Source organism: Oryzias latipes, chromosome 15, assembly GCF_053564925.1.
Source record: "Oryzias latipes strain Hd-rR chromosome 15, Olatipes_Hd-rR_3.1".
NCBI classification, from domain to species: domain Eukaryota; kingdom Metazoa; phylum Chordata; class Actinopteri; order Beloniformes; family Adrianichthyidae; genus Oryzias; species Oryzias latipes.
In genome coordinates, this window is record NC_136251.1 from 28748953 (window position 1) to 28764840 (window position 15888).

Sequence of the window (15888 nt, forward strand, 5' to 3'; positions counted from 1 at the left end):
CCATTTATCAGCCATTTCTATAATTAACAATATACTTTTTAAAACATTTCTCTGTGGTCTTAGTAGGCTTAGATCCTGTGTAATTGATAGCAGCATTGTCACATGCACCCGTATGGAGGGGGGTTGACCCGTACGGGTACCGTGGGTTTTTGGGTTGTCCGGATCTGTGGAGGGTCGTAGAGGGGAGTGGCTGCATTTTAAGCGGAGCACAGGTGTATCTTGCAGTTCCCTTGAGGCTCGTACGGCCACCTTAAGGGACATCGTGAGAATGGAATGTACCATTTTCATGCATGTGGTAATTGAGTGCCCTGTTTGTCTTGTTTCCTCATTTCTAACAGCACGACTAACCAGGTCCTTGTGCAGCGTTCAGGATGCACGTGCCTGCAGCTCACCTATTAAACCCTGCTGTTGTTTTGAGTGTCCTGTGTGACCTGTCGTTTGCAGCAGCATGCCCACAGAAAAAAATTGCATGAATATTTTTGCTCTAAGGGTTCATCAAGCAATCTACCCTCTTGATATTTTGGGCAGGCAGTGTGCCTGTACAACAAGTGTTTTTCGCCCACGAAAAGCCCATATCTACTTGTAAGGGAAGTTCTGACTAAGGCTTTATTGAAATGTCATCCTCAAGTCGTGTGGGATGTTTTAAAATCTGCTTTGTCATGTTTTACATATTCATGGGATCAATATAACACTGGCAATGTGAGTGGGATAAATGACAAAAAGTTGTTAAAAGTCAGCGGTTGCTTCTGCTCTTGTGGGCTTTTGCTGGAATTCTCGTTGCGATAACACTAATATATAATATAAGGCTTCAGGGGCTGAGAATTGCATGTTGTGGGACTTGTGTGATTAATCGCTGGCATTAATGAGCCAAGGACTAAAGAGCTGCAAGCACAGTTAAGTGGTCTCACTTATTAAACAGGGGGGAATGAGAAAAGAGGATTCACAAAACGCTTTAACAAAGGACGGTGGGGGGCAAATAGTTTACCTTGTGCAATTTGTACTACAGATTGTAAACAGCAACATTAATTTTAATTTGCATCATTGATGATATAGCTGTTCCTCTCAGCTTGATAAAATATGACATGATTTTCAAATTAGTGGCAGAAAACTGCTTACAAACAATCTTAAAATATCACAAGTTTCCAGATTTACTTCATTGTAGCTTACTGATCGACACACAGGAGTTAATTTAAATAACTTTGCAGACTACAACAAATGATTGTGACGCTATATTAGAGAAGAGTGATGTGAATGGTGAACTACCATAGACTCTATTTGCAAAGCAGCATGAAAATGAATAGGTTTCTTGGCACTGTGCTGATATCGTTATGAGGAATGGATATTATGACCTTCTCTTCATTTTTCAGGCTCAACTCAAGCTCTTTGAGTCAGTTGTGCTGCTTTGTAATCTGCTTATCTTTAGGTTATTCCAAATATCATCTTGTCATTGTCAATGTACCGGTAGGCTCACATAAAGCAGAAGTTTGGTCTGCAGAGTTTGACCATATTAGAACATATAAGGTTCTTTTGGACTGCAGCCATCCCTGACAAACCCAGAGACTTCTCCTCTCACATCCTCCATTCAGTCCAGCAAGATATGAACTCCAGACAACATTGAGTTTCAGTGGGCTGTGACAGTCAGGAAAAGGTCATGCATTCAGATCCTGCAGTTTCGTTCAGTGCTACCATTCAAGTTAGATTTATGATCGCAGATCCCCAGTCCTTTGGATCAGCTGTGATCGGTCTGTTACTTTAAAGCAATAAGTAGTTGCAGTTGTTGCTACTTCTTAAGTAATTGAATCAGCAGCTATTATAAAATCAACCAGTAACTGTGAAACATACCCTATTTCCTTGTTTAGACCAAAATGATGTAACTTGTGGCGTTTGATGGCACAACTTTGTCGCGTTTGTCTCCTTTGTAGTTGTATTGAGCTGCAGGCCAGCTCTGCAGAGGCCTGTGTCATCAGAGTAATGTGGTTCATCATAAAGGAGCGTATGTGTTTTATCTCCAATAAGCAACAATATTGTTATTTCATTAAAATGAAATTGTTTTTCTGAGTTCTGTCTTGCACACACTGATAATAATTAATGCGTGTCATAAAATACACAAGCGCAATGCAAAACTGGCCAATAGTCAAAGAAACTTGTGCAATAGTTCAGACCTTCAGAATAAATAAACTAGTATACCTCTACACACAAGTGTAACAAAGAATGAGAATCTCTCTCCTCTAAGTGTTCCAGTTTTGTGTTGTATTTTAGATGTGGGACTATGTGTTCACTATTAAAATCAAATTAATCTTTATTTATAAAGCACTTTTCATGCACATGCAAAACAAAGTGATTTACATAGAAAAAAAACATTTTTCAATTTAAAAACCCAAAGCAAAAGTAAAGTCCATCACACACACAGATACACAAAATTAAAACACACACAATGCCCACAACCCAAGACTAGCCAGCATTGAACAAAAAAACAATCAAACTTTATTCATCTTATTCACAAGTTGAAGTATATATTACTCCACCGGGCCCCTGACTACAATACCCATAATGCTCCAACAATCATAACACACAGTGTGGCTTTGTAGTTTACCAAAGTCAACATTTTTTACAGATTTTTGTCTTTTTATGGCGAACTGTATATTATTTAACAAAATTCAAGGATTTCAAGTTAACCCCCCCCCCCCCCCCCCCCAAATGTAAGGTCACTTAATTCTGATTTAATTCAGTTCATTAGATTTTCACATTCTGGCTAAGATGCATCAACAATAGTAAAACTAAATCATAAATATAAATTTCAATTTTTTTATTTCTGACAACATCTAGTTCCCACGTAGTACTGCATTGCAATCAACCTCTGTCAAAAGTTAGAAACTATTTTATAATTATGAAGAAGAAATCTGAATTTACGCAAAAAAAAAGGTTTACATTTTTTTTATTATAATAGTTACATTAGCATAAGCGCAAACCAGTGTCCTATGTTTCAAAGTGTGAAATAAGACTTTATGGCTCCTTTTGGGTTGTGGTTACTGAAAAATCGACCCGAATAGTGTTGAAGGTTGCAGATCCTTGGTCTATAGTACTCTTGCTTTACTAGTACTCAAGTACACCTAATAAAATAAGCTTCAAGTGGAGTACTTTTTGCTAAGGGAATGCAAAAAAAATGCACTGTTCCACATTAAAATCAAGACAAGTAGCCATTTTTCTTCAGCCACGCTGATTAAAACTGCTTAGAATAGCTTAATGAAAGTAAAATAGATCAGATCAGGAAATTGAAATTATTTACGTTAAATACTTAAAAATAAATAAAAAAATAAATAAAGGGGTCGTACATAAGTTATTTTAAACTAGGCTAACGTGGCGTGTTTTTCCACACCTGTGACGCATTTTTGTTTGGTAATAGATGATTGAATAGAAGACACTTTGATGAAACAAACGTTCTGAATTGTTTGAATGTTCTTGTTTTGTTTGTGTCACAAATAATGGACCCGTCCGGTTTCCTTCCACGCGCCTGATGTTGTTGTTGGGCGGGGCCGCGTGCACGTCGGTCCTCCCAGCCGCCTGAACGGCTCTCAACGCGGAACTACGTCTATTCATCCGACCGACGAGGTGCGAACGTGAACCAGACTCGCCGACCACTCCACTTTTGGACTGACTGGGGTTCGAGTCGTCGTCAAAGTGAGTGAATATAAAACGTGTTTTTCTGAAGGCGGAGGGATGGGAATTTAAAAAAAAACCCGTAGGGAGGGTTGACAGTAGCTAGCTAACAACTAGCTAGCTAGCGTTAACTGCGCTGCAGAGCGGTTACCTTACTGCTGCTAAAAGACCTTAAATTACTTATAACAACTCTCAATTCAAGTTTAAAATTAGAATATTTACGTTAATTAATGATAAGTCACTGGCAACTATTTATTATTTTACTGTTAAGTTAAGTTGCAGCAAGAATCAACGCAGAATCAATGCGTGAATCAAACGGCTACTACAACAACAGAGAGTTTACTGCAGTTCATCAAAAATACTTAATTAAAATACTTAACCCCGATGCCAGTCCATCTTAGCTTATGGTTTATGGGATGGATGTTGTTGTTAAGACCCCTAATAACTTTAAAAATCACGCCAATCATTCCTGTTCAACACACGTAGGTAACTTTATTCTGACAACAGGATGGATGTTGTTTCAGTCGTTTTCGTTTATTATTATGATTATTTTAGCTGCTTTATCACGCAGTTTATTCTATTATAGGTTAAATCATAAACATTTCAGGGGGTGACCTTAAGGATCTGCATGTACAGTTTTTCTGCAGCCAGTGATTCCTATGGAAATGATCTGAGCAGGTCATTCAAGTGCATTTTTAAATAAAAAAGGGTAAAATAATTGGGTTCTAATGGAGGACATGGAATTTACCAGATTAATGTAAAACATGACCGCAGTGTATGACCTCTTATTTAAAATAAGTTTTTGTTAATGCTTTAATGCAATTGTGTGTTAGTTGTTGAAGCCTTTAAGTTTCTTTTTTTCTTCTTCTTTTTTTTACATAAAAGAGACCCATTGTCAATAGATAATACATAAGTATTAAATGGCTACTCAGAGGAAATCATTATTTTAAAAAAAGATGTTTAGCAATATATATTTTTTTATTTCTGCACCAGTAATACTTATTTATGTTGTATTTCTTGTAAAGTATTATACAGAGCATCATTTTAAAAACCTCTTAAGACCCATTCCAATGAAAATTGTGTTATTGTTTTTTTTAAACATGCTTTTGTGGCATTTTTCTGATGATGGAGGACATATATGACGCTCAGATTTCCAAGTATTTCTATAAATAATTGAACAGACAAAAAATGTTTGAAACGGGTAGTAGTTGTGACGGAAAGGCCACAAGCTCCCTGCTCCTTTCCATTAGGATGCGTCCAGTTGTAGACGACTACATCCATGCACGCCTTTGTATTCCTCTTCCTAAGCATCGGGCTCAAAGCTGTACGGCTGGATGGAGATCTCCAATATTGCTCACCATTTTTGTTGCAGGCAGCTGTAATGTTAGATGGGCCTTAAGCTAGTGGGAGAGTGTGTAAACAGATGGATGACGGGAAATTGGGGTGGGCTTACTCCACAGTTCTGTCCACAACCCAGGGGATTTAATAAACTCCTGCCGCTCTGCAGACACTATGTTGGAAAACAGACCACAGAGGCTTATGGATTTATGGTTATTGAAAGACCACTGGGAACGCTTTAAAAAAGATAAAAAGATGATCGAAGTGGGACTTTAAAGGTTGACCATACATCTGATAGCTAAATTGATTTTCCATAAATTGTAATACTGTTCAGTGCTATGTACTAGTACCATTATGATCAATCTGATCCTCTGTTCCTTGACTATTATTACTTAGATTAAACACTTGAGGACTTTTTCATTATGGTAAAAAATAATGCTGGCTGGAGAGTTAAATGTAACTTTATTGATTCTGTAGATATGGATTCAGCTCGCAGATCTACTTACAATGTAGATTTATGAAACATATATTATGTAAAAAATGTCTTGTGCTTCTGGACATGCATTGTAAAATCATGAGCCATTATACACCGTTACATAGTTAATGATAAAGCAATTGGTCACATTTGTGATTAGAAGAGGCTACAGTTAGTCAAGAACAGGTTGTAAAGATGGATCTTTCTAATATTTGATTTTTTTTTATGTGCAGTCAGATTCCACCTCTATACCTATGTACCCAATAATGTTGCATGGATGAAAACCCTTTTTTTTGCCCCTTCTAGTGGTCTGTGACTTCATCACTATGATAGCAGCAGCTCTTTGATGCTGAAGATGCTTTTCTCATAAAAGCTTATAGTAAATGTTCTAGAAGTCGATTCTCAAGTGTGCAATTCAGAAACATTAAAGGAATAAAGCTAAGATGCTTTATGCCAATATGACAATCTAACATTAAGTGACAGATATGTTATAAATCGATTTTATAAAACACTACCTATGGATATCTAAAACCTACTTGTCCTTTTTAGTGTTTTTGCACATTGACCAATGTCATGTTTACATCGTGTTTAGGGGTCATGTTGAGGTCACCATTTTTCCCACTTTTACAGATTCATTTTTTAACCTTTTATTATTGATAAGCGTTCTGCTCATTTCCTATACATTAAAACAATCATCCCAAAAATCATCTGTTCAAACCTCAGTCGGATGCCTCAGATCTCTAAAACACGTGGATCTAGACGCGCAGTGGCCTGCAGTTGTTTCTGAAGCAGCCCTGTGAAACTGTCAGCATCCACCTTTCCTGCAGTTTTGCTGAAATGGTGCGTCGCTAATGTTCCTTCCAGTTCCAATTGTCACGGACTTCTGAACTCTTCAATTAGCTTGGGTCATGTCTTCAATTTTTTCTTCCTGCTGGCCGCATTTGACAGTCACTTCCTGAATTGTTAATGACATATCAACAGGTGATGGCTTTAGGCCTCCGTGACGTGAAGTCCTCCGCCTGGTGATGGAAAAGTGCCCACATGGGAACCGCAGATACAAGCCAGTAGCCAAATGCTTTATTGTTAATAATCTTTCTGTGGATTATGAATTAAGGGACAAAATTATTTAAATTAAAGCTGTGAAGCTTGGATTCATTAGTGGAAATTACTTTAGGCTTAGTTTCTGTTGTGGGATGATACAAAAGTAATTATTGATCAAATTGATTGACTTTTTTTCAAGTAAGATTTACTTGGATCTGGACTTGTCCTAAAAGTTCTTTTTACAGTAAAATCAGTGTTTTTTATTTTAATTTAGTTTCTTGTTTCAAAAGAATTGTGCATAATTTTGGTTCACGTGGACAAAATATGCGTGAAACAGTTAATTAAGTTCTGTTAAAGTTCAGCTCCTTTAATTTGGAAATGGTGTGGTTTTTATATGTCCGATGCTTGTTTAAAAAAAAAAAAGTAGAAAAAAAACTGTGCCTTTGTTTTATTTTCAGATATTTTTCTGTTGTAATCAGCCTTGATTACAATGGTAAAAGGGAAACAGACAGATTTTTGTTACCGGGAGCCCCTCTTAAGTTTATTCTCTTTGACTGATGCCAAAGAAGAAGCGTCTGTAAACCATAAATGTTATTGAGTGATATGTAATCACCACTTGATTTGCAGTTTTATCAGAACAGTCAGCGTCCTCCGCAGGTATACCTTCTTTCAGTCACCAAATGAGAAAAGGGGATCCTGTCCAAAGCTGTTACGACACGGGCAGTCGTCTGTGTTTCTGCAGAACAGTGCGCTTGCAAAACTGCTGTTCCTTTTTAGTCATTCACAGAACAGACTTCACGTTGCAGAATCTGTTGACTGACAAGTGCTCTCTTTTTTTCTAAATAATTGCTTGTTTTCGCATTTGTGCATTCAAACTGCTTTTATTTTTCATTTATTGTAAAAAATAAACCGTCTTGTAAGATGGTTTAGAAACATAACAGTCGGGGAAGCATCAGTAAATGTTACAAAGAGTTGCCTTTATTTCTCTAGATAAATAAAACAAGATGCATCTGTCAATCTTTACTTCCACTGCATTATATTTTTCCGTAAGAGCGCACCATTTCTCCCCTTACATCTACTTTCTCCACAGGATGTTTCGCTTGCGGGCCTTGTCCGCGGTTTCGGTGGGGCTTACGCAGGTATGCCGGCGTTATCATGGCGGGGCGGTGCGAGGACCCGCCCAAAAGAGGCTGATGCTAGCAGCGCTGGTTGGAGTAACTGGTGTTTCCGCTGGTGCGGGGCTGCTTTGGAAAAGGTAGGTCTTTTAAAACAGGCTTGCTCCTTTTTTTTCTTTAAGCAATTAGTTATTACAAATAGCCTATATGTTTGCATACATAGCAGTTTAAGAGAAACATGGAGTTCCAGATCTGTTTGCAGCTGTTCAAATTTTGTCTGTTAACGACCAACTGTAGACTTTGATCTCAGAGGAAAATATTCACTTCCCTTGTATTAAGTTAAATTTTTTCAAATTATTATTTGGAAATACAAGAATATAAAATTCTGCATTTTTGTGTGTGTTCATTTTCGTGTGAAATGGCGAAATAGAAATAGGAAACGCAAAATGATGATGTCACCTAGGTGAAATGTGCTTCAGTTGATGACTTTGGTGGGAAGTTTGTCAAGCGCCAAACGCCAGAGAGATGGAGAAAAAAGATCAGATGGTGCATCATTTAGAGCAGGGGTCACCAACCCTGTGCCCGCGGGCGCCAGTGCGCCCGCGAGCACCCCTTGTGGCGCCCGCAGGGAATGCACCCAAAAAAAAATCTTTTTTTTTTTTTTATTGAAGCAAATATTCAACAAACAACCACCGCATGTCTGTCAATGACAACAATATCAATTCTGAGATAAAGGTAGACAAAGAAAACCCAAATATGTAAACAAATATAACTTAAAAAATAATCACTAAAAGTAAGGGTCTATTACAAAAGTTTAAATAGATCAAATAAATTACACAATTTCTGGACATTCTTATGATTCATGTAATGTAAAGATTTTTTTTTTTTTTTTTTTTTTTTTTTTTTTTTTAACTTGTCCTGTCCAACAGCTAGGCAAACAGATGAGAGCTGAGGGCCTCTTGTGTTGGACATATTTTATTTTAACAAGAGGGGTTATTCATCTTCAGACAAACCAAAGGTATGTCTGAATAAACCCCTTTTGTAATTGAGGCCAAAATTTATTAATTTCAATCATGTTTGAAAATCTTTGGTGTTGGACCGGACGGAAAAGGAAAGAGGGGAAGAAGAGAGAGGGACGTTAGAGAGAGGGGGGGTAGGAGGGTGATAATAGGAGGGGAAGGGGGGTAAGACCATGAAGCAGCATAGAGCAGGCAGGTTTACTGGTTGTTTATCGTTACGGTACGGTTCAAATGTAGTACAAAAAGGGCGGGGCCTGTTCACACACACTCAAATATTATCAACACACCTGCTAGCCGCAAAAATGTCCACATGTCAACATGCACACAAAACAGATAGTGTTCACGAACGCATACCTATGCCTTTAAACCAACTAGTGTGAAATCTTTCATTCATTCAATCATGCAAACTATTAGTGCAAAGGTGAGCTAACACCTGTGCTCAGGTGAGTGTTTATGTTCTTCTAAAATGGATGGTGGAATGTGAAAAGAAGGAGGAGGAGCGCCCAGCCACCCCCACACCCATACCCCCGCCGCAGCAGCAGCGGCAGCCGGAATTCCCCCAACGCCACACGGGAACAGGCAGGGAACAACCGCCCCCCGGGCGACCAAGACCGCCACCCAGGCCAGGGCCAGCCGGACCGCCGCGAGGCCCCCAGAGCCAGAGAGCAGGGAGGCGCAGAGGGAAAGAGAGCGCCGCCCCAGCCCAGCCAGAAAAGCAGCCCCCCGCCGCGCCGGAAGAGCCCAACGCAGGGCCCCACCGGAGAGGGACGCCCACAGCCCCAGACGAGCACCCCACCACCACCCAGGAGTTCCGGGCATCCCCCCGCCCCGACCCCAGGTACGAGCCAGGACCCCCCAAGGGAGACCCGCTCCGCACTCCAGGCAGCCACCCACCCGGCCCACGGTTGGTCCAGGTAGGAGCAAGGCAGGGGCCCGCCGCCCCCGCCCAGGAGGGGGGAACCCCGGGGAAAAAAGGGCGGCCCACAAGGGATGTTATAAATATGGCCCGACCAGGCTCGGCCATGTTGGAAGTTTGGCGGGGCCCAGCGCCCAGGGGCAAGGACCAGGACCCACCCCCCAGGGACACGAACACCCCCGGCTCAGGTGTAATATGAACCCCCCCACCGTGCGGAGAGAGCACCGCCGGGCCCAGGGAGCCGGCACCCAAGGGACACGGCCGCCATCGCCAAGGGGCCCGCACCCCCCACCAGGGAAGGGGTAGGGGACAGATGGACCCAGGTCCCACCTTCCTTGTAAAATGTGTGTGCGTGTATGGGTGTTTGAGAGGGTGTTTGTGTGCATGTGTGTGTGTTTATGTTTGAATGTATATATTGAAGGGGGAGGGGTGTGTGTACTAAGGGGGGTGCAGTTAAAATTGGCGAGTAGGGCACTAAGGGGACATCTCCTGATTACTCACAGTGATGTCCCCTCACCCTCCACACCAAGGGGCCCTAAATGTCTAAGGTGCGGTTAAAATTGGCGGGTAGGGTGCCAGGAGGACATCTGCTGCTTGCTTGCAGTGATGTCCAAGCACCCCCCCTACCAAGGACCCTACATGTCTAAGGTGCAAATAAAACCGAAAGAGGGGGGGCCCACTCCATACGGCAACCATAGGAGGGGGGCCACTCCCAAGTAGCCCCCCCCCCAAGGCGCATCGCAGGCTAGACCCCCCACCCCCTCACCCTAATATGAGGTTATATAAGGAAGGGGGTAAGTTGGGGACAGCTGGTAGACTGTCCCCCGGTGGTCAAACAGCCGTCCCCCAGCCCACCCCCAGCAAAGGGGCCAGGGCCACCCAGCCCAGGGGCCCACCCCCGGAGGCGCCGACACCCCAGGCCCGGCACCACCCACCCCACACAGAGAGAGAGGAGCCAGAAAGCGCCGCCCCCCCCCGGAGCAAGCCCAGGCCCCCACCCCCAGACGCCGGCCCTAGAAGAGCTCTGGTCAGGCCTCGACGGGACCGAGGAGGCCAACCGGCCGAGGCAACCACTGATTGCCTCAGCGGAGACCCCGACCCGCTAGCCCCCCCGACCCGTACTAATAATGGGCCCCCCCTCCCCCCCAGAACGCCCCCCCACAGGACAGGGCCGACAAGCCCCCCACCCCACCCCACCCCAGACCCCGCAGCCGAAGCGGGTGACACCCAGAGCGACCGGGGGCCCCGAGAGGGTTGTCCCGTCCCGCCCCAGAGCCAGGGAAGGGCCGATCCCAGCCCCAGGTGCAGATGGGCAGCCCATCCGGCGCCGCTGGGCCCCCCCCACCCGAGCAGGGCCCCCCGCCAACCCCCCCCAGCACAGGCAAAGGGACCACCCCCCCAAGCCAAGCCAGACCACCACCCCACCCCCCCACCACGCACCCCCACACCCAAGCCCAGAGGACCACGCAGCGCCCCAGCCCGCCCCACCCAGGCACCGGACCCGACCCCCCGACCAACGGAGCCCCCCACCGCCCCCGCCAGGCACCGGAAGCCCCGACCCCCACCCCAAACCACGGCAGAAGGGCAAGGAGCAGCGACGACCAAGCCCCCCACCCCCTAAGTCATGGAGTCAACCACAGGAGACCAGAGAGACCGAATTCTTTCAAAGTTACTTGAGCTTTGGGCTGACATTTTTTCCAAGCTGATATGATCAAACAGCAGATTTCTGTGTTGACTTATGTTTATATTTTTCTTGTTTTTCCAATTTATTAAAATAGTTTTTTTGGCAATACAAAGAGTTATGAAAATGATAGAAGCTAATCCTTCTTCTATATCGATGGCACTCATGTCACCAAGCACACAAAGTGACGGTGAGGCAGTGATTGAAACCTTAAGCCAGACTGATAAATCGGCACATACCTGCTGCCAGAGAGCCTGGACAGGAGTGCAGAACCACAGTGCGTGCATGTAGCTGTCGGGTAGATTATTATCACAGTGCTCGCAAATGTCTGAGTTACTGAGACCCATCTTGAACATCCTCTGTCCAGTGTAGTAAATTCTGTGAAGAGTTTTGAGATGGATTAGCTGCAGATTTGGACTTTTTGTCAGTTTAAAGGTGTTTAGACAAAGTTCTGACCAGAAGCTTTCATCTGTGCTGATGCTCAAATCTGCATCCCATTTTTTTGTTGGAAGGGCAATATTGTTATCTAAATTACATAAAAGTTTGTATATTTTGGAGAGAGTTCTATTCATTGAAAAATTAATCAGAGTGGTAACTACATCTGGTAGCTTTAAATCGTCGTCTTTAATTTTATACTTTTTAGTAATACTTGATTTAAGTTGCTGATATTCCAAGAAGTTATTTATTCCATGTTTGTCTTGAAGTTCCTGGGGGGTTATGAATCTTCTATCAATAATTACGTGCTCTAGTTGTTTTATGCCCCCTGCTTGCCAAGCTGGGAAGTGAATCATTTTTTTGTTAATAAGGATGTCCGGGTTGTTCCAGATGGGTGTCATTTTGCACGGTTGAATTGATGATTTTGATATTTTGAGAAATTCCCACCAGGCTGTTAAGGTGGCATTTATATTAATGCTTTTGAAACAATCCTGTTTTTTAACTGTTTGGCTAATAAATGGTAGCTGTGACAGGTTGATCTTTCCACATAACGCCTGTTCCAAGTCTAACCATGAGTTGGTTTCTGGATTATTTTTTAACCATTTTAAGATGTATTGTAATCTATTTGCAAGAAAGTATTTGTGGAAGTTAGGTAATTCTAATCCTCCACAGTTTTTTGCAGATTTTAAAGTTTTTAGACTAATTCTTGCAGGTTTGTTGTTCCATAGAAAGCTTGATATGGATGAGTCTAATGCTTTGAACCATTTTAATGGCGGTTGTGTGGGAATCATTGAGAAGAGATAATTAACCTTGGGTAAGATTTTTAATGTAATATGTAATGTAAAGATTTTGAGAATAGGTTGAGGTGGTTGAGTAATCCATTAATGTGAGGATTAATATTCCTGTCTGTTTTTATTTACATTTATGTTTAAAAAGTTAAAATTAAGTTAAAGTTTTAAAGGTTTAAAAGTTTAGCTTTAGTGTGTTCAATAAATATTTATCTTGTTCGGCTGCAACCTAAAGTCTGTTTTGAAATTAGGCTCCCTCTGCAACTGAGTTTGACCCCCCCCTGTAATACGAGTCTACAAAATTCATGCATGTTTTTGTGTGTAAAATGAGCAAATAAAAATAGGGCACACAAAAGGAAGTCCTCAAATTGTGTTTTTTTTTTTTTTTTGGGGGGGGGGGGGGGGGGGGGGGGCTAGGAGGTTTTTAGTGGCGCCCTTCATACCACTTGGTGCCCATGAAATAGCCCTCGGTCTCAAAAAGGTTGGTGACCCCTGATTTAGAGGAAAAAGAAAGAACAGGAGAAACAGGATAAAGAAAAGGGTTTGTCTCTATAGCTAGGGATGCACTTTTTCTAGTGCCAAAACGACGTCAACAACCAAAATCAGATTTGCTGATTCACGTTGACTGAGCTTTTAAACACTTATGGTTGGGCAAAGAGCCTGTGTTGTTGTTTAGGTGTCACCAGCAATATTTCTACTGTTAAAGGGTAATTTTATTTTAAGTCAAGTTTGCATGTTTATGATCAGTAGGTGGATGGACCTTTGGGACAACCCAACAAAGCATTAAACTTTACCATTTTAAGCCCATCAATGGGCCTGTCCCACTCCAGGATTCATTTTGACCGTACAGAAGCAAATGGATGATTTTTGGTGCCTATATGTCAATGATAAGAATTATGTCTTGAGGAAAAACATTAATTAAAAAAATAGGTCACTGTTAATTGCTACACCTATACAGGTGTGTTGTCTTTATACTAGGCTTTAATTGTTTTTTAATAGCTGGCTTGAATAGTTTTGAAAATTTAGACTAAGGCTTTGGTAAATGCCAAATTGGTGTCACAGTCATTTGCTATTCATTTGCAAAAAGGTTTAAAAGTAGTGAAGGCACACAGTTAAAGGGACTATGGAAGGCAAAAATCTTTTGGGACAACATGGCCGAGCTGTAGGAGTGATAGATGGCGCCTCGGGGCACTTAAGACTGATGGGATGAGACTGCTTTTGGCCTTCACCACAGGCGTCATTCTTCTTGTGTCACATTAAATTGAATTATTTAGTCTGCTTTAGACAGTTCCTGCTATTCATTATTATTATTCCAGTTTTCAATTTAGCTGGAAGTATGGTCAAAATAAAAGTTAAACACATGTCAGAGCATAATTTATCCTTCACATGGTGAATGCATTTTGATTATTTTTTTAAATATTATAGCTAAAGTAAATTAAAAGCTGCAAAACACTCCAAGTATGGCTCAACTTGACCCTTGACTCCTACAGTTTCTCAGGAAAAAGAACTGATGTATTTTCTGATTTGCAATACTGTTCCTCTGGTTGCTTTAATGTTTTTTAAAAAAAAAATTCGTCCAGAAATGAAAACATGTTGATTTGGAAGAGTTAAATAACTGATGGGACCTCTCCTCTTCTTCCACAGAGCGTACGCTGATGCAGGACCCTCTGTTCGGCACTCAGAGCGAGCAGGAGGGGAAGAGGCAGATTTTGTTAGAGATGCAGGAATAGAGTCTGAGAAATCGGTGGAGTCCACCGGTGGAGGCGAGGAAGAAAAAGACGAAGAGGGGAAGAAAAAGAAGCCCCGCTCAGGATTCCGTGACCGCAAGGTAATCAATAAAATATACGTCGACATGCATTCATTCAGTGAACATAATACTTTGGATGAACCCACTCGCTGGTTCTGGTCTGGTGAGCACACGCTAGCATGTTTGACTGAATAGTTTCAGGCTCAGACAGAGCGATTTGTGGAATATAGCATCCTGACGGCGTTGGGCAGAAAATGAGCAACACAAGAGGAACCAACAGTCTTCTGTACCAAGTAAACACAGTTTTAAAGCTGCTTTCTGGGTTGTTTGAAAAAGAAATGTGTATTATTATTATTATTTTCGGATAAAGAAACATTTTGTATAAATTTGCATCATTTTTGTGGATGCTGGAGGGAATATTGCTGTTATTCTTGCTTCAGCAGCAGCCATTGTCTGTTAAAATCACACGACCGGAGGGTGAATTTATGATGTCCTTGTCCTTGAAGTAAGAGCACACATTCATGAATCCATTCCCATTTCCATTAGAGATCAGAAATGTTCTAGCGCCTCATGATTACATTTGAATATTATTTATGGGACAGCAATTATCCATACATCTTTTTTGGGATTGGCCCTGGAGGAGTTTAGCTTTTCCTCTCCGCTGACTCCTTGCAACGTTAATGCCAAGACGTAGTGCATCAAAATAATACTACATTTACTAAATGACTTCAGTAAAAATAGGCGGTCAGTAGCTGCACAATCTTTTAGACTGGAATATTTAAAAAAAAGAATGCATTATGATGAAAGGAAGAAAAACTACTTTGATGCAAATATATTAGCATTTAGAAGCTGCAGGTATTTTGATCATTCATGCTGTGGAAATGTCGTTCATTATCATAAGCTTAGACTTGGACACTAAATTGTGGCTCCAAAGTCCACCAGAGCTGCCCTCTAATATCAGTGTCTGTAATCACTTTAGAGATGTTATTATTCAAGCTTGACGTCGACCTCAAAATACAAGAGTTTCACACGTAGAGGCAATAGGAACTCAATTTTTCAGCTTTGCACCGTTAGTCTCAAATATTTTCCTGGAAAGCAGATGGGGTTGTCAAAACAAACCGTGAGCTGGCTAATGTGTGTAGCAAAGCTGAATAATTTAGTTTTGCGTTTCCCAGCGTGACGTTCCCGTGTCAGCGCTGTTGTTTTTTGTTGTGTACACCGTTTTGTGAGTTTGGAAACACTGCCGTTTCCCTTGTTTTGAGGCGGATGCCGGAAACCTCTGTGTTTTGATTGCCGACACAGGAGTCGAAAGGTTAATGCGGCCTCCCATCAGAGCTGACAACTCTCCTCACGCCTTCTACTTTTGCCCCCCGCCTCATTCACGGTTTAAATACCTCATAAGCTTTGAACTGTTTGATGTCACACATGACAACCAGCTTAATTAAATAAACGAAGCTGGTCTTCATGACACATAAAACATTTTTGCTCTTGTTCCGGTTGGCAGGTCATGGAGTATGAGAACAGGATCAGGGCATACTCGACCCCGGACAAGATTTTCCGCTACTTTGCCACACTGAAGGTCATTAATGAGCACGGGGATGCTGAGGTTTACATGACACCCCAGGACTTCATCCGCTCCATCACACCCAATGAGAAGCAGCCTGAGAGTAAGTTCT

General features: G+C 42.0%; 1 protein-coding gene across 1 annotated transcript in view; it reads left to right on the top strand.

The window, feature by feature from the left end:
- Positions 1-3349: 3349 nt before the first annotated feature.
- Positions 3350-15888, top strand: part of micu1 (mitochondrial calcium uptake 1) — a 36151-nt gene continuing 23612 nt past the window's right edge. The window contains exons 1-4 of the mRNA XM_023962943.2: positions 3350-3678; positions 7602-7766; positions 14110-14293; positions 15717-15879. Of these exons, the coding sequence (XP_023818711.1) occupies positions 7603-7766; positions 14110-14293; positions 15717-15879 (511 nt within the window). The 5' untranslated portion in view covers positions 3350-3678; position 7602. The remainder of the gene's footprint in view (positions 3679-7601; positions 7767-14109; positions 14294-15716; positions 15880-15888) is intronic.